Source organism: Liolophura sinensis, chromosome 11 (genome assembly GCF_032854445.1).
Source record: "Liolophura sinensis isolate JHLJ2023 chromosome 11, CUHK_Ljap_v2, whole genome shotgun sequence".
Classification (NCBI taxonomy): Eukaryota; Metazoa; Mollusca; class Polyplacophora; order Chitonida; family Chitonidae; genus Liolophura; species Liolophura sinensis.
The window spans coordinates 22,425,988-22,452,793 of NC_088305.1; the positions used below are offsets into that span (position 1 = coordinate 22,425,988).

At 40.0% G+C, this 26,806-nt stretch overlaps 3 protein-coding genes across 3 annotated transcripts in view; 1 reads left to right on the plus strand and 2 right to left on the minus strand.

Annotated features, from left to right (window-relative positions):
* Positions 1-12,395, minus strand: part of LOC135477428 (methylmalonyl-CoA mutase, mitochondrial-like) — a 32,187-nt gene extending 19,792 nt beyond the window's left edge. The window contains exons 1-7 of the mRNA XM_064757523.1: positions 12,231-12,395; positions 10,924-11,058; positions 9,796-9,927; positions 8,383-8,489; positions 6,517-6,700; positions 2,166-2,300; positions 775-892 (exon numbers count right to left, since the gene is read on the minus strand). Of these exons, the coding sequence (XP_064613593.1) occupies positions 775-892; positions 2,166-2,300; positions 6,517-6,700; positions 8,383-8,489; positions 9,796-9,927; positions 10,924-11,058; positions 12,231-12,275 (856 nt within the window). The 5' untranslated portion in view covers positions 12,276-12,395. The remainder of the gene's footprint in view (positions 1-774; positions 893-2,165; positions 2,301-6,516; positions 6,701-8,382; positions 8,490-9,795; positions 9,928-10,923; positions 11,059-12,230) is intronic.
* Positions 12,396-15,098: 2,703 nt separating this feature from the next.
* Positions 15,099-16,178, minus strand: LOC135478195 (beta-1,3-galactosyltransferase 9-like). Its single transcript, XM_064758467.1, has one exon. It carries the CDS (start codon positions 16,176-16,178, stop codon positions 15,099-15,101), a length of 1,080 nt encoding a protein of 359 aa, XP_064614537.1.
* Positions 16,179-18,898: 2,720 nt separating this feature from the next.
* Positions 18,899-26,693, plus strand: LOC135478196 (uncharacterized). Its single transcript, XM_064758468.1, has 8 exons — positions 18,899-18,914; positions 19,961-20,100; positions 20,711-20,736; positions 22,156-22,291; positions 23,614-23,636; positions 23,972-24,104; positions 25,368-25,390; positions 26,637-26,693. Exons 4-8 carry the CDS (start codon positions 22,168-22,170, stop codon positions 26,691-26,693), a joined length of 360 nt encoding a protein of 119 aa, XP_064614538.1. The 5' UTR covers positions 18,899-18,914; positions 19,961-20,100; positions 20,711-20,736; positions 22,156-22,167.
* Positions 26,694-26,806: the final 113 nt, after the last annotated feature.

Sequence of the window (26,806 nt, forward strand, 5' to 3'; positions counted from 1 at the left end):
GCTTACCTGTGTGTACATACTGGAGGCCATGGGCTTACCTGTGTGTACATACTGGAGGCCATGGGCTTACCTGTGTGTACATACTGGAGGCCATGGGCTTACCTGTGTGTACATACTGGAGGCCATGGGCTTACCTGTGTGTACATACTGGAGGCCATGGGCTTACCTGTATGTACATACTGGAGGCCATGGGCTTACCTGTGTGTACATTTTGGAGGCCACGGGCTTACCTGTGTGTACATACTGGAGGCCATCAGCTTACCTGTGTGTACATACTGGAGGCCATCAGCTTTCCTGTGTGTACATACTGGAGGCCATGGGCTTACCTGTGTGTACATACTGGAGGCCATCAGCTTACCTGTGTGTACATACTGGAGGCTATCAGCTTACCTATGTGTACATACTGGAGGCCATCAGCTTACCTGTGTGTACATACTGGAGGCCATGGGCTTACCTGTGTGTACATACTGGAGGCCATCAGCTTTCCTGTGTGTACATACTGGAGGCCATGGGCTTACCTGTGTGTACATACTGGAGGCCATCAGCTTACCTGTGTGTACATACTGGAGGCCATGGGCTTACCTATGTGTACATACTGGAGGCCATGGGCTCACCTGTGTGTACATACTGCAAGCCATCGGCTTACCTGTGTGTACATACTGGAGGCCATCAGCTTACCTGTGTGTACATACTGGAGGCCATGGGCTTACCTGTGTGTACATACTGCAAGCCATCGACTTACCTGTGTGTACATAATGGAGGCCATCAGCTTACCTGTGTGTACATACTGGAGGCCATCAGCTATGGTGAAGGCCATCTCAAGAACAGCATCTGCTCCTGCCTCCTGCATGTGATAGCCCGAGATAGAAATGGAGTTGAACTTTGGCATGTGCTGAAAACAAAATATTTTTTTTTCATATTTACATTTCTTACATTTGACTGGGTTTAAGTACATGTAACTGCATCTAAACAAACTATTGTCACACAAAGCTAAGGAGCCACGTATACAATTTCAGGTGTCACATGTATACCACATGTATACCATAACTATTCGCATAAATCTAAATTTTTGTGAATTCTAAATTTATCTAAATTTATGTGAAACTCCTTTGAACAAAACTGTAGTGTAGACATCACATTTCCCTCTACAGGGTAACAGCAAACCAAAATCTATGGGGGGTACGTTATGGACTCAATGGAAGTGTATAACCAAACATGCCACTGAGTATATTGTTGAGTACATAAGATTCTCCAAGATGTCCCCAATAATCCTCATGGGGAGTTCCTCACCATGAACTCACCTGACCTGTGTACTCAAAGATGTCCCTGATGATCCTCATGGAAGGCTCTGCAGGACAGATGTATGTGTTCCTCACAATGAACTCACCTGGGCTGTGTACTCAAAGATGTCCCTGATGATCCTCATGGAAGGCTCTGCAGGACAGATGTATGTGTTCCTCACAATGAACTCACCTGGGCTGTGTACTCAAAGATGTCCTCAATGATCCTCATGGAAGGTTCTGGAGGATAGATGTATGTGTTCCTCACAATGAACTCACCTGAGCTGTGTACTCAAAGATGTCCCCCAATGATCCTCATGGAAGGCTCTGCAGGATAGATGTATGTGTTCCTCACCATGAAATCACCTGAGCTGTGTACTCAAAGATGTCCCTGATGATCCTCATGGAAGGTTCTGCAGGATAGATATACGTGTTCCTCACCACAAACTCACCTGAGCTGTGTACTCAAAGATGTCCCCAATGATCCTCATGGAAGGTTCTGCAGGATAGATATACGTGTTCCTCACCACAAACTCACCTGAGCTGTGTACTCAAAGATGTCCCCCAATGATCCTCACGGAAGGCTCTGCAGGATAGATGTATGTGTTCCTTCCAATGAACTCACCTGAGCTGTGTACTCAAAGATGTCCCCCAATGATCCTCATGGAAGGTTCTGCAGGATAGATATACGTGTTCCTCACCACAAACTCACCTGAAGTGTGTACTCAAAGATGTCCCCCAATGATCCTCATGGAAGGCTCTGCAGGATAGATGTATGTGTTCCTTCCAATGAACTCACCTGAGCTGTGTACTCAAAGATGTCCCCAATGATCCTCATGGAAGGTTCTGAAGCATAGATGTATGTGTTCCACACCATGAACTCACCTGAGCTGTGTACTCAAAGATGTCCCCGATGATCCTCATGGAAGGTTCTGGAGGATAGATGTATGTGTTCCTCACCATGAATTCCTTTAATATGTCATTCTGAATTGTCCCTGCCATTTCAGCTTGAGTTGCGCCCTGATGGATAAAGCAAACACACATTATTTCATATTCATTGTTTGATTGCTACAGACACAGCAATAATAGCTTAGGTTTATGGGTGGGCTGCCTGAACAAAGCTAATAATATATAGACACAGCAACGATAGCTTAGGTTTTGGGTGGGGTGCCTGAACAAAGCTAATAATATATCGACACAGCAATGATAGCTTAGGTTTTGGGTGGGGTGCCTGAACCAAGCTAATAATATATAGACACACCAATGATAGCTTAGGTTTTGGGTGGGGTGCCTGAACAAAGCTAATAATATATCGACACAGCAATAATAGCTTAGGTTTATGGGTGGGGTGCCTGAACAAAGCTAATAATATATAGACACAGCAATGATAGCTTAGGTTTTGGGTGGGGTGCCTGAACCAAGCTAATAATATATCGACACAGCAATAATAGCTTAGGTTTTGGGTGGGGTGCCTGAACGAAGCTAATAATATATAGACACAGCAATGATAGCTTAGGTTTTTGGGTGGGGTGCCTGAACAAAGCTAATAATATATAGACACAGCAATAATAGCTTAGGTTTTTGGGTGGGGTGCCTGAACAAAGCTAATAATATATCGACACAGCAATGATAGCTTAGGTTTTGGGTGGGGTGCCTGAACAAAGCTAATAATATATCGACACAGCAATAATAGCTTAGGTTTATGGGTGGGCTGCCTGACTAAAGCTAATAATATACAGACACAGCAATGATAGCTTAGGTTTTGGGTGGGGTGCCTGAACCAAGCTAATAATATATCGACACAGCAATAATAGCTTAGGTTTTGGGTGGGATGCCTGAACGAAGCTAATAATATATAGACACAGCAATGATAGCTTAGGTTTTTGGGTGGGGTGCCTGAACAAAGCTAATAATATATAGACACAGCAATAATAGCTTAGGTTTTTGGGTGGGGTGCCTGAATGAAGCTAATAATATATAGCAGGCAGCGAAATTTGGCCTGCCGGCGAAACCCAGAAATCGGTTACGTCTTTTCCGCCTCGCCTAACCGATCATTCGGTTACGCCACGTATGTTTATCAACCCGATCGGTTACGCTAATTGTTTACGTGGTTTATGTTTCAGGCATCATTCTGGATCATTAATAAAAGTATTCAGCTCAATGTTATGTTTGTTTTTCTTTTCTATATCTAGCAGCTCATACCGTAAGGTTGGTGAACAAAAGAAAGAGAAATTTTACACTCACATGGTGTTTCAACGTTGTGTGTTGCCTGGTTGGTACTTGACTCCTGTGGCACATTAATACGTGAAATTCCGTTATACAGGCTTATATGTTTGCAATATGCCCAGTCCAACATTAAGTACTTCCAGTAAGTGTCATTACGGTATTGGGGAGCGAGTTTGGTATCCCTGATTACTGATAATGAACGCAGTTTCCAACGCACATGGTGTGAGTCTTACCACAGTGATATATATATATATATATATATATATATATATATATATATACTCGCTACAGGGCCGGGAGAGACCTTGACGTCACAGGCCTATGCATCACAGGCCTGTGCTCTAAATCAGAACGCAGCCGGTGAGGTCCCGTAAAGGTTCCATCAATCTGTATGGTAGACTCGACTAATTTGGGCTCGAGTAGCAGTTAAACTACATGTACATGAAAAGGTAACCTTGTTTTATTTACTTGCGTGATCGTGAAAAGATAAGTCAAAATAAATAATTTGAGAATTATCTCAAAGCCTGTAAAGCATATATGAATGATTACATTTCCATGTGACCAGCACAGGCAGCTGGCTGTGGCTGAAATAGATGTTTCTATTTTTAGACGCGATGCCATACTGGCCGCGTTGTGATTATGAAAGCTGTTCAGTCCAGTTTATCTGTAGTTACCTAATGCACACTGACTCTAAGGACGTTCTCGTTGGACAGTTGGCCTAACCGATTTTCCGGTTAGCCAAATTGAACCGCACGTAACCGTTGCGCGACCGACGGTTTCGTTCGCGCCAAATTTCGCTGCCTGTATAGACACAGCAATAATAGCTTAGGTTTTGGATGGGGTGCCTGAACGAAGCTAATAATACATAGACACAGCAATGATAGCTTAGGTTTTTGGGTGGGGTGCCTGAACAAAGCTAATAATATATAGACACAGCAATAATAGCTTAGGTTTTTGGGTGGGGTGCCTGAACAAAGCTAATAATATATAGACACAGCAATGATAGCTTAGGTTTTGGGTGGGGTGCCTGTACAAAGCTAATAATATATCGACACACCAATGATAGCTTAGGTTTTTGGGTGGGGTGCCTGAACAAAGCTAATAATATATAGACACACCAATGATAGTTTAGGTTTTGGGTGGGGTGCCTGAACAAAGCTAATAATATATAGACACACCAATGATAGCTTAGGTTTTGGGTGGGGTGCCTGTACAAAGCTAATAATATATAGACACAGCAATAATAGCTTAGGTTTTTGGGTGGGGTGCCTGAAAAAAAGTTAATAATATAGCTAATACCAGCAGAAGGCACCTGACTTATGCTGTATTAAGAGAATGCTACACGAGCAATATTCAGCAAATACTGTGACAAATAATGATTAAGTGTTAGCTAAAAAATAACCAACCAGGACTTGTGATTTCTGTAATAATCTACTTACTCAAGTTTGCCACTGGAATAAAGACTGACAAGCCAAATTATCTGACCCATACTGTAGTCAGTTGTACGGTTCCAATAAGTCCAACTGACCAGGTGACATAGACAAGACTGTAGTCAGTTGTAAGGTTCCAAAGAAGTCAAACCGATCATGTGATATAGACAAGACTGTAATCAGTTGTAAGGTTCCAGAGAAGTCAAACTGACTATGTGATATAGACAAGACTGTAATCAGTTGTAAGGTTCCAGAGAAGTCAAATTGACCATGTGACAAACATGTAAACATACATATTGCTGAAGTCAGTTGTAAGGTTCCAGGAAGTCAAACCAACGAGGTAACACAGACATACATGTACAGAGGACTGTAGTCAGTTGTAAGGTTCCAGGAAGTCAAACTGACCAGGTAACACAGACATACATGTACAGTGGACTGTAGCCAGTTTTAAAGTTCCAGGAAGTCAAACTGACCAGGTAACACAGACATACATGTACAGTGGACTGTAGTCAGTTGTAAGGTTCCAGGAAGTCAAACCGACCAGGTAACACAGACATACATATGACTGTAGTCAGTTGTAAGGTACCAGGAAATCAAACTGACCAGGTAATAGACGTACATGACTGTAGTCAGTTGTAAAGTACCAGGAAATCAAACTGACCAGGTAACACTTACATACATGACTGTAGTCAGCTGTAAGGTTCACTGACACATGCCCAGTACAAATTATTGACTTAACGGCAGCAATAAATCAACAAAAATGTTGCAATGTGGCGATACTCAGACTGAGCTAAGCCTCCTTAAAAGAAAGCAAGATTAACTGACAATCAATTAAGCTGAATATGTGAAAGCCAGAATACATTCTAATTAGGTACATGTGTATTTCTAATTAAAGTGTTTGAAAAAGTATTAGAACTGTAGTCCTTGTTAACGAATTTATGACTGTAATGCACGCTACAATAATAAATTACTTACATGGGTTTTATATTTGATGGCATTTATTTTCACGGAAATGTGTTTGCTGCGAAATCCGCAAATGTGAGTACCATGCGAATAAAAAGGCATTTACAGTATATTAAGTTATATATATTAAGTTGTATAACATGGCAGCTCCCACAGAAAACAGCATGAAAGGAGAGTTTGAAGAAGTAATCGCATATGGCAAGGCGGCATATGAGAAAAAGATGTCATTGCAGTCTAATCGACTGGGTTTGGTAAAACTTTCATATCTCAGCTTCTACCTTGGGTCATCCAGCATCAAGAACTAAGTGTAGAACTCACGCTAACTATTGTTGTATCCCCTCAGAATTCTGTTATGCCAAAATCTAGTGGTAAGTCTGCCTGTAAATAGTGCACTGCTCAACAGCTTGGTACGTTCACCACTGCAAGCAGTGGTGAGGCGAAAAGTAGTCATCTCAGATCAGGTGATGTAATGCATGAGCCTCGTGTTTGACGTCGCTGTTGTAAAGGGGCATGCCGTCCATGTATATCAGAGATGTAATCGGAGGTATGGGCAGTGGGTACACTTTTATTTTAGAATGGCTCCAGGACGTCAAACAGAGCAGGTTACACAGACATACCTGCTCCTCAGCTGCTACGACGTACATGGCCATGATAGGTAACACCGCTCCATTCATCGTCATTGACGTGGAAATGTCCTTCAGCGGGATTCCATCAAACAACTGCTTCATGTCCTCCACGGAATCGATGGCCACACCCGCCATCCCCACATCCCCCTCTACACGGGGATTGTCAGAGTCATACCTACAACGCACAAATCATATCTGTAACACACAAATTATACCTACAACACACCAATTATGACTACACAGACACAAGTCATAACTACATGCATGTACAACACAAAATCATAACTACACGTACAACACAAAAATCATAACTACATGCACAACACAAAAATCATAACTACATGTACAACACACAAATCGTTACTACATGCACAACACAAATCATAACTACATGTACAACACACAAATCATAACTACATGCACAACACAAAACTCATAACTACATGTACAACACACAAATCGTAACTACATGCACAATACAAATCATAACTACATGTACAACACACAAATCGTAACTACATGCACAACACAAAAATCATAACTACATGTACAACACACAAATCAACTACATGCACAACACACAAATCATAACTACAAGTACAACACACAAATCATAACTACTTGTACAACACACAAAAGAAAGATGGCAATTCCATGAACTTCATTACACCAAGGTTCAGATTAACAACATTATAGGGTGCCTTAAGAGTTTGAAAAAGTTAAAAGTTTGATGAATTTTTTATTCTGAAAAACCTTTAGTAAAATCTTTATGCACTTCTGAAAATGCATTTTTACAGTCCAAATATTAGGTAAAATATAGTATTTATTTATTTCTTTATTTTATCACTTCCATGTATACATGGTATACGACAGAGGTTAAGTCTCTGAGTGGAGGTAACCAGAAGGGTGGTTGTAAGCCTCCATGCTGTACCTCACTGGTACGTGTGCCTGGAAACTATTAACATAAAGTCATCCTTAGCTAGCAACTTCTGTATTCCATCCTTCAACCTACATCTGAGGCTGATCAGTTGGAGTGAAAAACATACATGCCAAAGCATGTCAGAAAGCAGATTTAAAGAGGCTACCCCAGGGATGTTTGGCAACAAAAACACATCCTCTAACCAAATTGTCTGTGTCAAAATGAGTCTAAAATTTGCAAATGTTATAATGCTACCTGCTTTTATATATTTTAGAAACATGATTATTGATTTTGAAAGGTAACACAGAGGGCTGGTTTTATTGAAATGAAATTATTTGGGTTATTTCTAAAATAACAGCAAGAATCAGATTGGATTTGCTCTGATGAATTTTTTGCCAAAACTCTCCAGAACAAAAAGCCTCTTGAATTGTCCAAACTCAGAAATCATGTAAAGATATTTGTTCCAACATCTTCCATGATTTTTGATTGCCACTGGCTGATCAGTTGAGTTAAAATGTTGACACCCACTTGTCAGAGCTGCAGGATATGCCCACTTAGGGTATATGAAATTTAAAACCTGTGCAGGTAAATTTGTGCACACTGACATCACACCACTACACCAGCCCAATCTGCAGTCGACATAGCTATCATGACTTGTATTAGTTTAGCTTTACATACACGCAAGACTGGCTTTCTATTTGATAAATATTGTAGACTGTTAAAATTCCACACCCAGTTTAAATCCGCATAAACCCTTTTCAACACGCGGATAACTTATATTTTTCAACAATTCTCAACCATCTGTATCAAGTATGGCTCTTGAGAATGACATCAGTGCGGTTCACGTGCTGTAACTGTTATTCATTAATTTTAGTTCAATACATGAAGTCAAGCAACTTCACAAAGTCCACAAAGTTAACACCCTGACTAAAGCTTACCCTCGATGTGTGGCAAGATCAAAGGCCACGCTCAGGCCCTGCTGACCAGCGGCGATGTTGTCTCTGTAAAACTTGTTACTCTCCTCCACAGTACTGAAACCCGCGTACTGCATAAATAAGTCAAAGTCAGTGAATAAAAAATATGAGATGTCAAGTATTGAAGTCTATCAATGAATAATGCTGGCATAAGTTCACATTAATTGACAATATATATTACAGCAGTCAACAAACAAAGCAAAGGCGTAGTTCATATGTGTAGTTCTTATGTGTAGTTTATCAAACTGCAGCCAACTCATGCCTCTACATTTAAACATATCTACTTCAACGATACAAACTGAGCACTGTAAACAGTCAATCCCATGTTACTCTGCGCTCTATGTACAGGCTTATATGTGGGTCAATCCTTGGGTCTGGCTTGAAAGCAATTAAAAGGTTCAGAAATAATCAATGGTACATTTTACAGGTGAATATCTCAGCTTTAAGACTCGGAACAGAGACTGATATAATAGGTCTGCCAGGAATTGCCTCCCTTAAGGTCATTCTCCCAAATAAAAGGTGTGTTTTTACGAGTAAGCCATGGTTAGGTGGGACCTCGTAAAATGGGTAATGGCAAGTTTCCGAGTTAAAAACCACATAAGCTTGTAGAGGATTTAACCTTAAGACAGATTTTAATTTTGTACACTTATATGGGAAGTCCAGGGTTAACATTATGTAATTTTTGATTAAATTTCAAAATCCTGGCCCTATTAATACAAAAGACAGATTGACCAATCTCTGAAGGTGAAAAATATGGACTTCACTTCAATAGCTCTCGGGGCCTCCGTGGCTCAGTCGGTTAGCGCGCTAGCGCAGTGTAATGACCCAGAAGCCTCTCACCAATGCGGTCGCTGTGAGTTCAAGTCCAGCTCATGCTGGCTTGCTCTCCGGCCGTAAGTGGGAAGGTCTGTCAGCAACCTGCGGATGGTCGTGGGTTTCCCCCGGGCTCTGCCCGGTTTCCACCCACCATAATGCTGGCCGCCGTCGTATAAGTGAAATATTCTTGAGTACGGCGTAAAACACCAATCAAAAAAAAAAAAAAAAAATCAATAGCTCTCAAAGGCTGATAACATGTCTTTTACATTCATGACATAACCTACACACTGCAAGCTTTATTAAATAGGGGAGGTCCCATTTCTCATATTTTCACCTCTAGAAAACTAATCTCACATTACGCCATGGTTGCTGTCAGGACACAAGGGAGGTAATTAAGAGCAGGCCCATTGTCCATTGTATCATCATCGGTTACTGTCCTTGGCCGTAATAATCGGACAATGCCTACACATTTCCCTCTCCTGCCTACTGATTCCAAACCTTCAGACATGTGCTTTCATTCCAGGCAGAATGAAGACCTTTTAGAAGAGTTCACGTATTTACCTGACGGATGGTCCATGGTCTCTGGGCATACATAGTGGGATAAGGTCCTCGTGTGTACGGGAATTGCCCTGGCAACTCCTCAGCCAGGTCTCGTACATCTCTTTTGGTGTAAAGAGGCTTTACGTCAATTCCCTACAGCAGAAAATAAACACAATACCCTGTAGATGTGTGTCAACAAAACTAATGGGCAACATGCATGAATTATTGTATATTCTCTGGGGGTATTTCATGACAGATACTCCTGACAGGTGAGAGTTTTGGCCTAGAAAACAAACACTTTGGACCTAAAATAATAACCTCGTCCCGCTTATTTTAATACTATAAAACAGCCACTAGACATGTCACACACACAGCGGGAGTAGCTCTATGAAGCAATGAAGCTTAACACAATCAGCAGCAGGGGAAATCTACAGGAAATTGTAGGGAAAACACAACACTCAACACTCAAGTCTTTAAGAAACCTACCAATAACCAATTCACAGCATATTCAACGAGACTGAATTTGAAAACATGACTTGCTCCTTTATGGCTGACAATCTCAAGGCACAATCTTGTACACTTGTATATCTTGTATGCACACATATAAAAATAACTACTAAAGCAAACTGCCGAATGTGTAAGCTCGTTGCTTGTTGTCTAAGAAGCACTATTTCATGCATATGATGGCAGTGTGTTTTAGGAGCAGAAAAAAAAACACGTACATGTGTCCAAAGGAATTCACCAACCTTTAACTTCATTATCTAGACATATGTTTATAGTCACTATAAGGCCACATGAATGACTGTCACAGGGATCTTGAACATCTTTCTCCGAGGCTAGGATTGAACTGACATATTGATTATAGTTATTGATCACTTCTCCCCATCACAGAAGTGGACAGTTCTTGAGTATATATAGCATTTAACAACACTCAACAGATCAAGTAAAAAAAAGTGAAACTAAGCCTACATAGTCCCTGGTTATTAATACTGCATTGATAATTTCACCAAAATAGAGCATTTCTATTTTAACACCTCAAAGCACCTTTCTGAGACTGATAAGGCTCTCAGAATCTGGTGCAATGATTAATTTTTGTCTTTGACAGGGTTTTATATCAAATATGGTTATATGACATTACTATTTGTTTACCTCAGCGGTCCTCCAGGTTAGAACTTCCTCAGGGTCCTTCCCCTTCAGCTGTTTTTTGGCTAATTTCTGCCATTCTGGATGAAGAGGTTCTTTGTGAGCGGATCTCTTCCCTACACAGAGGGATAGAGCTGGGGCCTACAAAAACACAAGCGCAAATTTACTACAGGTGTGGCCTCGCACAAAATGTCCAGGTCATCTTGAACTTTACCTGTTAGTAAGTGAATGTCAATTTGATGCTGTAAGACACCAGTACATGTTAAACTAGGATGTCCCAAATTTGACTTACTATATACATATATACTGTACACACACACGTGTAATTTCTGAATTTCCAGATGTCCAAAAGACCTGTATTATTTGTGTATATTAGAAGAAAAATATACCACAGCTGAAAATGTAAGAAAAAACAGTGACAAACAAACATTCAGTCTGTTTCTAATTATACCAAAGGGAATTACCAGTGTACCACTGGAGAATATTTATTTTTGTACTGTACCTCGAATTATCAAAGCAAGAGTGGTATTTTAAGATTCTGACCGTTGTACTGGTAAACATGAATTTTAAAATAGCAGTCCAAAAAATAGCAACAAGTGGAATGTTCTATACCATAGAGGGCTTGCATGAACTACTTTGGACAGCCATATTGGACACTGCACCTATATCGACCTAAAGTAACAGGACTCCATATGTCTGACTGGCTATTGTCATGTGCAACCCCTCTATAGTACCAGCACATGTTTTTTCGTATAATTTTTAAAATGGTTTGCTACCATCATTGACTAGACTTTTGATTGTTTATTTATTTATTTATTTGATTGGTGTCTAACACCCGTACTCAAGAATATTTCACTAATACAATCGCATCCACCATTAAGCCTATGGTGGGAGGAAACCGGGTAGAGCACAGGGGAAACCCACCATGATTTACATGTTGCTAGCAGACCTTCCCACCTTCCCAAAGGAAGCCTGCATGAACTGGACTTCAACTCACAGCAACCACATTGATGGGGAGGCTCCTGGGTCATTGCGCCGCGATGGCGAGCTAATCCGCTCGGCCACGGAGGCCCTACGGGAAGACATTTGATTTAGTAGATTTGACATCGACACTGACGTCATCACCATGTTAAGTCAATTCAAGCCAAGACAATTCAAAACAAACCAAATCTATCTCCACTACTAATCCATGCTTTGTTACAGTAGTAGGTAGGGAGTGATACAGCATGTATCCAGGTTGTTGTAGTATCTTGTGGTATGGCGCATTATCGTTATGCTGCGTTGTTGTTGTTCTAACAAGTTGAACTCATCACCTGTCTGCAGACTCCCCGCTGCAAAGTGTTACAAGCTGACAGCATCCTCGGGGTGTTGTGAACGCAGTGCTACAAGAACCTCAGCGTTGTGCTTCAGAGTAGTCAAGACATATCAGGCTCGAAAAACACTTTCGTTTTAGTGACTTCGCAGCGGTGTCACCTTCAAGATCTCCAGCAGCGGACAGCAGTTTGTTTTTGAGAGTTGTCTCCCTTCGCAAGCCAAGCCATCCCGTCGTTGAGTACTGTATGGTGCAACCAACAAGTTCGTAGGCAAAAGATAATTTAATTCCGTTAAATAAAAAAAGTTAAATACGCTTTCGACATAATACGAAAATAAATTGTTGACCGTAGGCCTGTATGTCATTACCTTGTCAGCTCTACGCTTTATAGGCCTACAGGCCTGTGGCCAACCTGTAAAACCATAGGCCTACAAACAATTCTCAAGTTCAATGTTTTCCAAATACTGACTTTCCTTTTATTAATTTTATTTACGAATATGCGATTAGTCTTTTATGTCGCACTAAGAATTTTTCACTGTTGATCGCCAAATCTGTGTAAAGGTGAGGGAAATCAAGATGCTAATGTTTAATCATGGATACATGCACCGCCCTTAATCTCTATTTATTTAACGGTAATTATTTATCTACGTGTATTTACTTACTTATCTGACTATAGGTCCCTAGAAATTTCCTCTTACCCGGAGAAAAATGGATCCTTTCGGTGAGTAATTTACCAAGGTAGTTAGACAATCAAGGTATAAGTTCGGTTTGCCAAGGTGGTTAGATAGACAATCAAGATAGGCTACAATCTCGGTTTACCAAAGTAGTTAGATAGACAATCAAGGTACAATCTCGGTTTACCAAAGTAGTTAGATATACAGTCAAGGTACAAGCTCGGTTTACCAATGTAGTTAGATAGGCAATCAAGGTACAAGCTTGCCAAACCCAGATTTAGCTACGGTACAGCAAGAGTTAATTCAGGTGTTATAAGCTGAATGTCACCAGTTTTACAGGCAATGGAGCTGGTGTAGACCTAGATACCAGTCAAGATTTTGATCAGGATTGTCATTAACCAGTCGTCTTGCAAGTAATCAAACAATGGGTGGAGCTAATACATCCGATGCCCCACCTCCCCTTCTCGTGACAACCTTACTTTTCATTTCATTCCATTCCCAGTCAAAGCAGTTCTGACGTCATGACTTCACAGAAAGATTGGACATTAGTAATCAGTGTGAGAGACATCCTGTTGATCAATATTGCATATGACTGGCCATTTGCGTGTTCTTGATTGACAGTTCGGAAAGATGTATTGCATGATACAGTAAACTAACTGAGCAGTTCATCAAGTAGTCAATAAATCGGTCAGCTTCTTTCATTTGTATAAGTCACTAATCCTATAAAGGACAACACAAGCAGTAAAAGACAAAACGTTATGTTCTATGGCTGAGAGTTTGAAGACGGAGGCCTTACTGTAAATCCGCCAGAGTGTGCAATGAGTTAATAATCTATCTATTATCACGCGACAAGCAGTAGGTAAGCCCACCGTTACAAGGAATCATCTACAAGAACACATTCGCATGAAACAGAAGGCTGTGGCAAAAAGATTCATGCGATTTTCAGGCGTCAAGTCCGATATTTGCATTTCACTCGTAGACCACGAACGGACGTTCCAAGTCAATAGTCGTAAGATCCATTTCCAAAACAACTTAAAACACCAGTTACCAAAGAAAAGGGTCAGAAATAATATATAAACAAATAATAACTAGTTACGCAACTGATAAGCATTCATCAATTTTGTGTTGTCGAAAAGACTGTCGAGATGTCAACAAATCCAACCAGCACTGGCTCATTTGGGGTTATGGCTGGCGATTACAGCCCATGACGACTCAATGCGGTTAAGGCTGGCGATTACAGTCCGCGATGACTCAGTGCGGTTACGGCTGGCGATTTCAGGCCGGGATGACTCAGTGCGGTTAAGGCTGGCGATTTCAGCCCGCGATGACTCAGAGTGGTTTCGGCTGGCTATTACAGCCCGCGATGACTCAGTGCGGTTACGGCTGATGATTACAGCCAGCGCTAGGACGGTTGTGTGTTTATAAGGTTACAAATCTGGCCCGTCCTTTCTTCCATAAACCCAGAGAAATGTAAGTGAAGAGTTCATGAGTAATGAATTGAAGACCAATCAAATAAATAATAAAACACGCAGGTCTCATTCATACAGAATTAATATCATATCCAAAAGTCAACAATATCAGTACAGAAAACGGCCGGTGTCTTGTAACAAGGGTATTAATTTAATTTTTATTACACGTCTCTCACTGATAAATGGTAACAGAACAATAACACGATAATCCTATAACCGTGCAGTTATCAATGTTATACTGTCAAACAAGTCACTCACTCGCTTACGCTTTTGTTTTCTACACGCAAACACTGTAATCTGTTTTAAAAATATGGTCTAAGTTTTTGTCAATTCTTATTTATTGTCCATGCATATAAAAATTTGTGTGATACCGATCAAGGAAGGCTTATTCTGTCCTCCGATTTTCTACTTGGAAACGTTTCTATAGAGGTGAGAACGTTTATAGTCAGGTGAGAACAATTTCTACCCAGGCGAAAATGTTTTCACCACCCAACTAAGAACAGTTGTCAGTCAGGTTGAAACCATAGAAAACGTGGTTAAACCGAAGAATAAAAGATCAAATGTCGTGATTGAGTGGTGGGTTTGGTTAAACAGAGCTCAATTTTTGCTCAAAAGATACTTCAACATGCAATCACAGTGCACTTGAACGAACCTGCATTGTAATGATCATCCACTGATATTTTGCAACACGGTATGCACTGAATCTTCCTTAGGCAGGTTTTATAGTTAAAGGCCTTCTTTCTCTACCAAAGTTTGGCAGCGGTGAAGAGCCTGTTCCTCTTTAACTAAATGAAACAGTTTATTGTGGTCATTAGGAGAGACGTCATAAACAAACAACAGTTTCACATTTATACATTCGTTTGAAGTCTTTTTCATGAGGCTGAAACTATCGTCGTTGTACGGCAGGATTCCTGCTTTTTCGGCTAACAAACCGACGTAGACATCCTCCATGGCAATCCGGTGAACCTTGCGTACGGCAGCGTTTAACCTCAAGATGACGTCAAACGAGAACAGATAGAGGGGCCCCTGAATGAGATCGGGAAACCTTTCCTTGGGGTACTTGGCAACCGGCACGTGATTTGGGTGTTTCCGGTTCCTGTTGGGTTTATCATTGCGCACCATTTTCCCGCGGTAAACGTTGTACGGTTGCTGAATGGATTTTTCCAGCTTTTTCATCAAGAGTCGGATGTTGTGAAAAATCCCATCCACTGATTTCAGAATAAACCACGGGCGACATTTATGTTCGATGCGCGCAAGCCATTTCAAAGCCAGGACGAACTTCTCTGTTGTTTGTTGCGGGGAATCGGGGAAGTTTCCCAGGAGCACGTCTTTCTTCTCTGTGATTTCTTTGTGTAATGAGGACTCTTCTGTCACGCTGGCAGAACTTACCACGAATACGGTCAGGTAGCTGTGGTCAGTATTTGTCTGATTGCCCCATGATTTCCTGATCGCCTGCCGGATACCAGAGTTTTCCGGAGGAGAAAACACCAACAGTAGCAGGTAGACATGTTTGTCCACACAAACACTTAGATCAGGCTCTGCAAAGACAGCTGACGAATCTTGGTCTGAACTAGTGTCGTTCCTTCCATTCTCTTCCGCGTTGTTGCTGATTATCTTATCGGTGACTTGCGCGTAGTCCGTCATCAGTTCGTCTTTGGCCCGGCCTTCCTGAACCTGAGTATACTCTTGGGCATTTTCAAAGTCAGTTAAAACCATGCACATTCCGACAATGAAGATGAAAAAAAGCAACACCCCTGCTAAAGCTCGAGCCATGTTTCCACCTGGAGTCAAACCTCGCTTTGCCATGAGTCGAAAAGAGAGGAATTTGAATTGCAATTCTTTGAGCAGCTTTCGCATCCCTCAAGCCTGCTGTAAACCACGGGATTTATCGCGCATATACGTCGCCTTACTGATTAAATCGTAAACTGGCTTCTGAAACGTGTCACATTGTAACGAAGCCACCCAAGAAGACAGTCAGAACGAGGCTTGCGAAGACAACAAACAACGATGGCGGTAATATCACAGTATCTGTCACCTTTAAATATCTGGCCAGGACATGTCGAGCAACAGAAATGTTTGGGCATTTCCCTCTTGGTCTAGTTCGCCTGTAGACTGCGATTTCCACCTTTAGCTTGTCACTCTTTTTTATAACTAAAAATTTAAGAGCTGAAAGTTTCTTCAACATATAAGTATATATTTTATGTTTATGAAGGAATTAAGAGTCGAGCGCCTCCCATGTTACTGCAATACAGGTGTTTCCTATTGATTACCCCTGGTTACAAATACCGTCTGAAGAGGGTGGGGGTGGGGGGGAGGGGGGGGGGGGGGGGGTAAGGCATACATTAGGTGGGGGTAGCGGGCTGACGCCTGTTATGAGACTCATTGATTTATACATCCACTACAGAGTTTATCTGTGAGAAAACACAGCTCTCGTATTAGTTTTCATATATCCAGATTAATCAATTTATGCATTGAAGACAAACATCACTGTATCACTGAATTCATTAAAATTCGCGCTTCACTGAAAATTCAGTGAATTTGCGTTTGATAACTTTGGCAGATCTTGCTTTCAGATCCTCCTAGTAGAAGGGGAAAAGCGGAAAAGGTTTGCGTACCGGCGAGGATATTGGTAAAACCTGACAACAGAGCCATGACTCTTTTCGTCCATCGTACATAGGCTATATACCGTATGATTTTATATGAAAGCATGTCATACAGCGACGACCTATATCGGCTGTCGAAGGATAAAGTATGTTTTTTGTACAACTGAGCGATAAAGAAATGACCATTCTCTGCATAACACCATAAGATACAGTGGGGTTTTGTGTAAAACTGGATAGTCTAGCAATATTCCTTCTCGGCCACGGTAGGATAATGTGTGGGTTTTGATACAGCCAAGCGACGGGCTATGGTAGGATGATGTGTGAGTTTGGATACAGCCAAGCGACAGGTCATGATAGGATAATGTGTGGGTTTTGGTACAGGTCAGCGACAGGCGATGGAACAGAATAATGTGTCGGTTTTGGTGCAGCCAAGGGACAGGCAATTATAGGATAACGTGTGTGTTGGGTACAGCCGGGCGACAGGCCATGGTGGGAAAATGTGTGGGTTTTTTGGTACAGCTAAGTGAGAGGCGATGGTACAGGACAACATGTGGGTTTTGATACAGTCGTTCGGCAGGCCATGATAGGATAATGTGTAGGTTTTCGTACAGTCGAGCCACAGGCAATGGTAGAATAATGTGTGTGTTTGGGTACAGCCGGGCGACAGGTAGGATAATGTGTGGGTTTTGGTACAGCTAAGTGAGAGGCTATGGTAGGATAATGTATGGGGTTTGATACAGTCGAGCGACAGGCAATAGTGGGATAATGTGTGGGTTTTTGTAAATTCCTTATCGGGTATAGCAGTATAAAAGGTGTTTTAGTACAACCCGTGTGCCATCATAACATGTACAGAATTGTTTTTGGTAAACTCAGCCTATGGAATAGTGCAAATTCGGAAATCGGTAATATGAAACCGTAAGAACGACAGTGAGACATGAACCGAGTATAGACACCAACATTGCCTGTCCTGACGCTGCCAGTTATGGGCATGCGCATGCTCATTCCTTTCAGCTAAAACACCGCTTATCTCGTGTCACTGTCTTCCCTATTAGGCTATCGTGAGTTTTCCACGATTACACGTATTAACACCTTTGCCAAAACAGACAACAGCAGAAATGGAGCCGCTTACAACAGGAGTTCTTCTGCTGGCTTTTATGGCCGCACAAGGTAACTTATTATTTGCACAAAACCGCACTTATCACCATTATGTAGTTCTCCACGATAGTGTATCACTGGAAGGTTAATTCGTATTGCTATGTGTTGTATCACCTCTGTACGTACATGAACAGCAACGTGTCCATATTCATTTTACAATAGTGGGAACATACTTAACACATGTAGGTGCCCTTAAGAACTTTTGCGGCAAATAAAACATTTAATTATATAATGTTTCAATAAGAATAGATTTTTCGACTGGTATATAATAAACAAAGAAAAGTTGTTCTATATTACGTTTGATATATTTTTTGTTTGTTGTAATGTAAGCTCGATAAATGTTGAAACGTTTCTCATTTGAAATAAAACCATTGTTTATTTTCAGAAATGAAAAATGCCTTTTACTTGGAAATCAAGCAACACACGAATTAACATTCCATTAGCAAATCTTGTATCTTCACGATCTGCACTAAATCATCTAGAGATACTTAATCATACATCCATCAGCGAATCTTCTAATTTCACGAGCTGCAATAAATCATCTCCAGATACTTTATCAACATTCTGTCAGCGAATTTTGTAAATTCACGAGCTGCACTAAATCATCTCAGGATACTTAATCAACATTCTGTCAGCGAATCTTGTAACTTCACGAAATGCACTATATCATCTCCAGATACTTACTCAACATTCTGTCAGCGAATCTTGTAACTTCACGAAATGCACTAAATCCTCTCAGGATGCCTTATAAATCTCTTTCTCTTTTTCAGGTGAGATTCTAAAGGTAAGCTGGGGTTTTTTACTTCTGGAGATATGAAAAATTCTTCATAATTTTCTTTTTTAATATCTGGCGAAATGTGTTTCAGTAACTTTCTTGTTTTGAACACTCCAGCATGAATTAAACTGGCCGGAGTTTAAGATCTCTGTTTTACAAATACTAACACTATCAGCGACCTCCAATTCTTTGTCACGTATGTCGCAAATTGATTAGAAGGATTTGGAAATGATTCTATATGATTGACCTATGCATATGCCAAGAGATACACTGTAACATGACACAGATTCTAGATGTTAAATACTAATAATATAACTGCTATACAACATATTTTGACGAGTAGTCTGATGTCATACACCCTATTCTACAATAACGGAAATTATTTTCATGCACATATATTTCAAAGAGTTGACAGAATAATTGCAAAAAGTGTATGGGGCCAGCTGACAGGTAAGCTGACGATTGAAAGCAGAGGTAGCCATGTTTCTAGATTAGATATAGATATTAACTTTGCAAGGTATGGCCTGAGACATGGGCCATCTGGCTGAAGACTCTACGCCGGCTGATAAAGCATGTAGTGTATACATAGAATACAGCAATTTACCTGTATAAATGCGCAATGAGCAAACTTGTCAGTAAAAATTAAAGAGTAATTTGTCTTTCGAATGTAAATGAAACACAAAAGTATGTTCGTCCAGAAAATATTTATTTCTTTTTACATTTTCTTTCTTATTAGAAATGGCACAGAAAATTATTATTGTCTAAAATGAGTCTTTGAGACCATAATTTCCAAAGGGTTTTCGCATTATGTTGAACGGAAAATCCAAAGGATTTGTTACAATGAACCTAAGTAAATTCATTTGAGATGTTTTACAGAAATTAACTACTTTCAAAATACATCACTTAGATGTGGTCCGAATAGGCCACTGTATTTTACTCAGTGTTAAATGGCACAGCGGAAATTATTAAACAAAGTATATTAAAAGAGTTTTGGAAACAGTTTGGGTTGTTGCTTCAAATTGTACTGACTTCATGTCATCGTTTGTGTACCCCAGCCCCTGCAGATGCCATGCCCAATGTTGTACTGCCCACAACTTGAAAACTGCATCAAAATTAAAACCCACGTACTTGAACATCAACGGCCGCCAGTGTATCGGGTGTCCAAAGTGTGCGGATGAAAGTGGAGAGGGAAAACGTAAATATTTTTAATTTGATAGGATTTATATATTTCTCCAAAGTAGATCAGTAGACTTAAGCAGAGTTTAACTGATGAACAGTTCCCTTCCCTCATATAATCTCGGATTTTGTCGTCAGGAATCATTCTTGTTCCATTGTTCACTGCTCTCTGCGTAACGAGATACAACAGATGTGAACTATTAATTGACTTTACTCGAAATTTGTCTAAATGTAACAGACCAGTCTTAGTGTGACTGTCCTGCCTCAGTGTAACAGACCTGTCAAAATGTAACAAACCTGTATTAATGTGACAAACCTGTCTTAGTGTAACAGACCCGTTTTAGATTAACGGACCAGTCTTAGTGTAACAGACCTGCCTCAGTGTAACAGGCCTGTCAAAATGCAACAGACCTGTATGAATGTGACAGATCTGTCTTAGTGTAACAGATCTGTCTTGGTGTAACAAACCTGTCTCAGGGTATAACATCGGTTTCAGGGTAACACACTTGTCCCATAGACCGAGTCAATCAGTGCTTAGCCTTAGGCTCTCAATAATTTAACTTACTGACCGTACGTGGAATTGATCTATGTAACAACAAATCAGACAGGGTTTTCTATTTGATTTTTAGGCCAAATTGGAACTCCTATCGACCTGGTGAGTGTTTCACCTAAGAGTGAGTGAGTGCTTGGGGTTTAACGTCGTACTCAACAATTTTTCAGTCATATGACGACGAACGAATCCTTAGGGTGTATGTAATGTGCCTCCTTGTCGCAGGACTGATTTCCACCGCTCTTTTATCTAGTGCTGCTTCACTGAGACGACTTACCGATGGCAAGTAAGCTGTCCCGCCCAAGCCATTATACTGATACGGGTCAACCAGTCGTTGCACAATCTCCTTCATGCTGAACGCCAAGCGAGGAAGTTACAACTTCCTCTTTTAAAGTCTTAGGTGTGACTCGACCCAGGATTGATCCTGGATCTACCGCTCCCAAATTTACCTAAAATTTTTCCTCTATAAAGGTTACAACGTTGTGACAATAAAATCAGGTGTCCTTGTGACGTAGACTACTGCGTCGATGTTTCAAAGAGGCTATACAGGATTTTTTTTTGGCAAAAATCGATAAGCGCAAATCCAATCGAATTTTTGCTATTATTTCAGAATAATCAAAATTATTACCTCTCACAAAATATATGCCTCGTCCGTGTGCGTTTTACAATTACAAATCGGCAATACAGTTTCTAAAATTTATAAAGTGGGTCGCATTAGAAGTTTTTCAAATTTAAGAATCATATTAATTTAAATTTCTAAATATAATACGTTAGCCTGATAGTTACTGAAAGGTGATGATTTGAACTATTCGTGGTATGTCTGGAAAATTAGATTCCAATGGCGAATGTGAATTGTACGCAAAACATGTCCGGTATATGCCTTTCTAAACCACTGCACATGAATATAATTCCTCCTGTTCAATATAGATCGATAAATATCCATACACACTGATACTACTTGTTGCATAATTTAGTGCAGAATTAATGAATTCTGCTGTCGGCCTTGCTGAAATTAATAATCTCCACCGTTTAAGAATGACCAGGTTTAGTTACAGTAAGCCAGCAAAGGGAGGTCACTCCAGTGTGACATTGTCACAGCTCTGAAATAGAGCTTTAGGTTAAGTGGACCTTACCATAAACTTGATAGGTCTTCGCCATTTCGCAGTCAAAATACACTTGTCTCACACTTTCGTTTTATGACTTTGTGTCATTCGAATGTTGCAGGTGTATTCCCGCTAATAGTTTTTGACAGGAGGTTGAAATATTGGGACAGATAGGCCTGTACATGCTGTAATCCATTAAACATTGTCGCCTTCTTATTCAGATGTACACGCTATAAAACATAGTGAAAGAGAAAAATGAAGAAAAAAACATATCACTTCTAAAAACGTACCAATTTCCATAAATTTAAACGCAAACTTGTGTCCTGCTAACACATGAAAAGACGCCAGTTAAGGTGAAAGTTTTAAATGTATTTCATGTGTAAGTTGTATAACCAATGTAGCTTGTTCGTTTCCGTTGCAGACCAAATTCCGGATGTGCCCAATTGTGGACTGCGCATTTCCGGGATTCTGTGCCATTTCCAAGCCGTCATATTTCCAGATCAACGGGATGAACTGTACGGGCTGCCCTGTGTGTAGCAATCAGATCCTGGGGAAAAGTACGTCTGCTCCAATCACAACACGCCAACCTCTCAGCTACGCAAATTCTATGTGGCTTTGTTGGTTGATAATTTCATTTCATATCTTCACCTGTACTGTAGGTCCTTTGTACTGCGTGAGTTTCTCTACGAAAAATTCACACTGGACGTGTTTTTAGAATATTACATTCTTAAATCAAAAATGATGTTAACATGTCTAAGTGTTTTTAAAATGTGTATCTTAACATCTTAAAGTTTTATGGGACAACAACATGGATATATTGTGCAAGTTGTAACATAATTCTAGATTATATGATTATCTTAACATTATGGTGTGAAACGCATCACGAGAGTGCGGAAAAATCTCTTTGAACTGATCGTTTGACATTCGAAAAGTGGTACATTACAACGCCGTCTTAAAACGTTTTGTAAAGTGTTAAATTTTGAACTTTAAAATTGCTAACATTATAAAATTTTCCACTCCACGCTCCATGACAAATCTTGTGCTTAACATCACTGTTATACACATAACATTCCAGTTTTAAGAGTGTATAATGTGCGCAATGCCATCAGGAATGTTCATGTCGACCCATGTCTTATATTACAACACAATATACATTATGTACGCAATGCCATCAGGGATGTTAACATCTACATATGTTTTATATTATAACACTTCACACACACTGCCAGCAATGAATTTCACCCCTTTGTGTCATCTGTAAAGTAACATAATATATATCCAATGTCATGAGGGATATTCTTCCCATTTTATATCAGCCACCGGGCCAGTCATTACCAGTTACGGTGATTTTGGTTTCTGAACGGTTTCCTAGGTAGAATATTTATTTATTTATTTATTTTTGTAATTGATATTTTACGCTGTACTCAAGAATATTTCACTTAAACGATGGTGGCCAGCATAATGGAGGGAGGAAACCGGGCGGAGCCCGGATAAAACCCACGACTATTCGTAGGTTGCTTGAAGACCTTTTCACTTACGGCGGAAGAGGAAGCCAGCACGAGCTGGACTTGAACTCACATTGATGAGAGGCTCCAGGGTCATTACACTGTGCTAACGCACTAACCAACTGAGCCACGGAAGCCCCATCTTGGGCAGAATAGATGTGGGCGCTGGTAAACAACGACACAACCTATCAGCACAATGATAACAATGCATAAAATAAATAAAATAACATATAACGATGCGGTCTTGTGGGTTTTATACTGACTCTCAGCTCTTTACACAACCTAAAAGCTTCTCACAATCCTAAAGGCATGTACCAAGTCGTGTTAGTCATAGATTAATTCATTGTTTCACTGGCTACTTTTTATTATTACAGGAAGTGTCATACCAATAGACCTGGTAAGTATTGCTGCGATTGGCTCTTGTTAGTTGTAAGCAAACTCTTTCGTGATTATAGCTAAACTGGTTGTAGAATCAAACGTTTAACAGTGGAATGTTTGCTGGTTAAAGCGATATTTATTTTTAAATAATACTCCAAAAACTTTGAACGTGGCATTTGAGCCCTATGCTTAGCACTTGGTTCTGAGCAAGTTATAGCTTCCACTGATTAGATATCGCTGTACGTGGCATTAATAGCTGAGACAATCATCCGATGTCATCGGAATAAAAAAATTGCTTATACTTAATGCGTATATCCATTATGTTTTCCATTCTTCACATTTGTCGCTAAACAGGGTCACCTGATCCAATGCCCCTTGGTGGACTGCGCCTTCAAGGCTGGCTGTACAGCTATTACACATTCGACCTTCCAATGGAATGGACGCCAATGTCAAGGATGTCCGATCTGCGAGGAAAAGTTGTCCCCACGTAAGCCACAACGAATAACACAAACACAATTCCTAATGTGCAAATCAAGACATATATTTAGGTGTCTCTAGACATGTTAATTAACATTTTCATGTAGAGAATTTTATAGGATTATTTCAAGATGGGTCATAGAGAACATATTTACAAGCGATATGAAAAAGGTATATTTGCGCGTTATCTGTAGTTTTACACCGTACTCTTTTTATTTCAGAACAGTACTTATTTTTCCATAGTTTTCGAATGCATTTTCACGCAGAGACTTTCAGTTAACAAAAAGACGATTCTCCCATTTTGTACTGTTTTCCTGTTTTTGTGGCAAGCTCGCAACTTTTTCTTTACGCTTTCGCACCTGAAGTTTCCAAAAATCCTGATCGAGGTCTGATCAGCTTGATTTGATATGATGAATCAATATAGAAAGTTTTACCTTCACTTAACTTAGTTGTACGATGTTGAGACATGACTAGATTGACGTAGGATAGTTGTATTATGGTCAAATGCTTTTTGTTTCGCCTGACATATATGTAGCTATATGATGTTGGAATATGGTACTGTCTGCACAGTGATTGACATTTTAAAGCATTGTTTTAAAGGAGAAGAAAACTTAAATATCAATCAAATACCATTGAAAAGAGTAGGCATTTCCTCGCAGGTGCATACCCTGAAAAATTCCGATATGTACCTCCAGTTGATAAATTATAAATAAAGTCAGCCCCAAAATCCGCTGTGGGCGACTCCATTTTGCCTAAGAACTAGTCCTGAAGTCTTCTGTGTTAGGAGGAGAATCGTCGTCGAAAACCGCCGAAGTGCAGTTCCGGTAGAACTCTTCTTCCCAGAAGGTAGTGAACAGTACAGTTCGTTTTCGGCCTGACGATCGGGAAACCGGAATGTTGGACGTAGGTTCCGAGTTTACACGAACAAGCCGGCAGTTTTAACGACTCTCACTGGCTGAGAGACTACACACCCCCAGCATAAATTACACGGTGTTAAAGGTGGAGAACGCCATGGACCTGCTTTACCATTTTCAGTCTTTACGTGCGCGGCGAGGAAAAATCGAAAAGTTATGCAACAGGCATCAACAGATAGAAAAAAATGTGCTCTTTTCAGCCTATAGTGTCATTTTTTAAAACGTTTTATTCTCCTTTAACCCTTACGAGTCCTGAAGAGGATATATAAACTCTGAAACATTATCGAGCAAGACGTAAAATTAGAAAGTTGACAGCACGTTTTGAGGAGTTTTTACATTTAGTGCTTCATCTGTTTCAGGTGAGGTTTTGCCCGGAAATCTGGTAAGTGATACTCACTGTATAAACCATTAAGTGCAATGCACTGTATGAATAACTAAGAGACACTCGCTGCCCTGCAAGAACGAAAATCTAAGCGCATATTTTGTCCGTTATGTTGTACTCGTTTACATCCTTAATATGTTGTACTCCTGAACATTTTTAGTCATTTAGCATCCTAAGCACACATCTTTGTCTCTCTCTAGGCGAAAACATGTTTAGACGCTAAACATGTCAAAGGAAACCAGGCTATCTAAGAATGACTCATGAAGACAAAATTGAAAACAAATGAAATATATTTGTTTTCATCTCACATTCTGTAGTTCACAGCGGCCTATGTTAATACAATGTGTTAAAATGAACACTCACATAAAAGGAAAACCGCTTTATAACTTTGCATATAATACACAAAAGGTAAGCCTTGATTTACTTGATCTTTTACAGGAGGGAACATAAATATTGATGGTGACTTTGTTACATACAAAACGAAGGATGCAAAAGCAGAATTTTGTTTCATGCTTAACAACATGTGAAACCTGCTTTAAGACAAGTTCCAACTACAATATGACAGACTTTACACTAACAAAAATACAATAAAGGCTATACTCTAAACAAAAACATCCAGTTCTCAAAGAAGGTAGTGTAGTGGATTATGGCCCAGTACATATACTACCACAGAAAGAAAGTACACAGTTGTTATAAATTTTGGGTATTGATGTCTAATTAAATTAAAAATTTACAGAGATTAATACAAGTCAATTTTAAAATAACCAGTCATGAAAAACCTATATTGCTTTATGTCTATTAATTTCCCAATTCATTGTATGTTTTTATACATTTAAAAGTAAGAAATGAACCTTAGTATAAAGAGGATTTGTTATCAGAAACAACCACCTGCAGAAAATCAAAACGCTGGTAGCATTTTGAGTGTGATATAGATCAAACAGGTTATACACCATTAATAAAAGTTACAAGGAAAAGTTTAAGTCACTTCCTGTAGGATCGTTACACGCATCCCATCCAAAATCATGTAGCAGGTGTCCATCCATCAAAATAGCAGGATGTAGTGGGCTCTACAAGTCAGCTCTCCTCACCTGAGGGTACAAAAGAACGCGGTGGGAAAGTGCACAAAACTGCAGATATTTAAACCACTTATCGTATCAGGCAGAATTATTATTCGTTTACAGAAACAGAAGAATATAATACTATAAACCTAAATGTGTTTGGCCTAAATGTGTTTGTAATTTACCAGGTGTTGCGGCGGGTGTGTTGTGATAGATTAGATAATATCCCTTTTGGTATTTTTTGAAATGAAAAATTGAGTCATAGGGTAACGGTTAAGGGACGGAGGAATAGAGAGAATACCTTATTTACATTATTTTCGACCGGATGCAGGACTGAAACCACACATATAATACATAC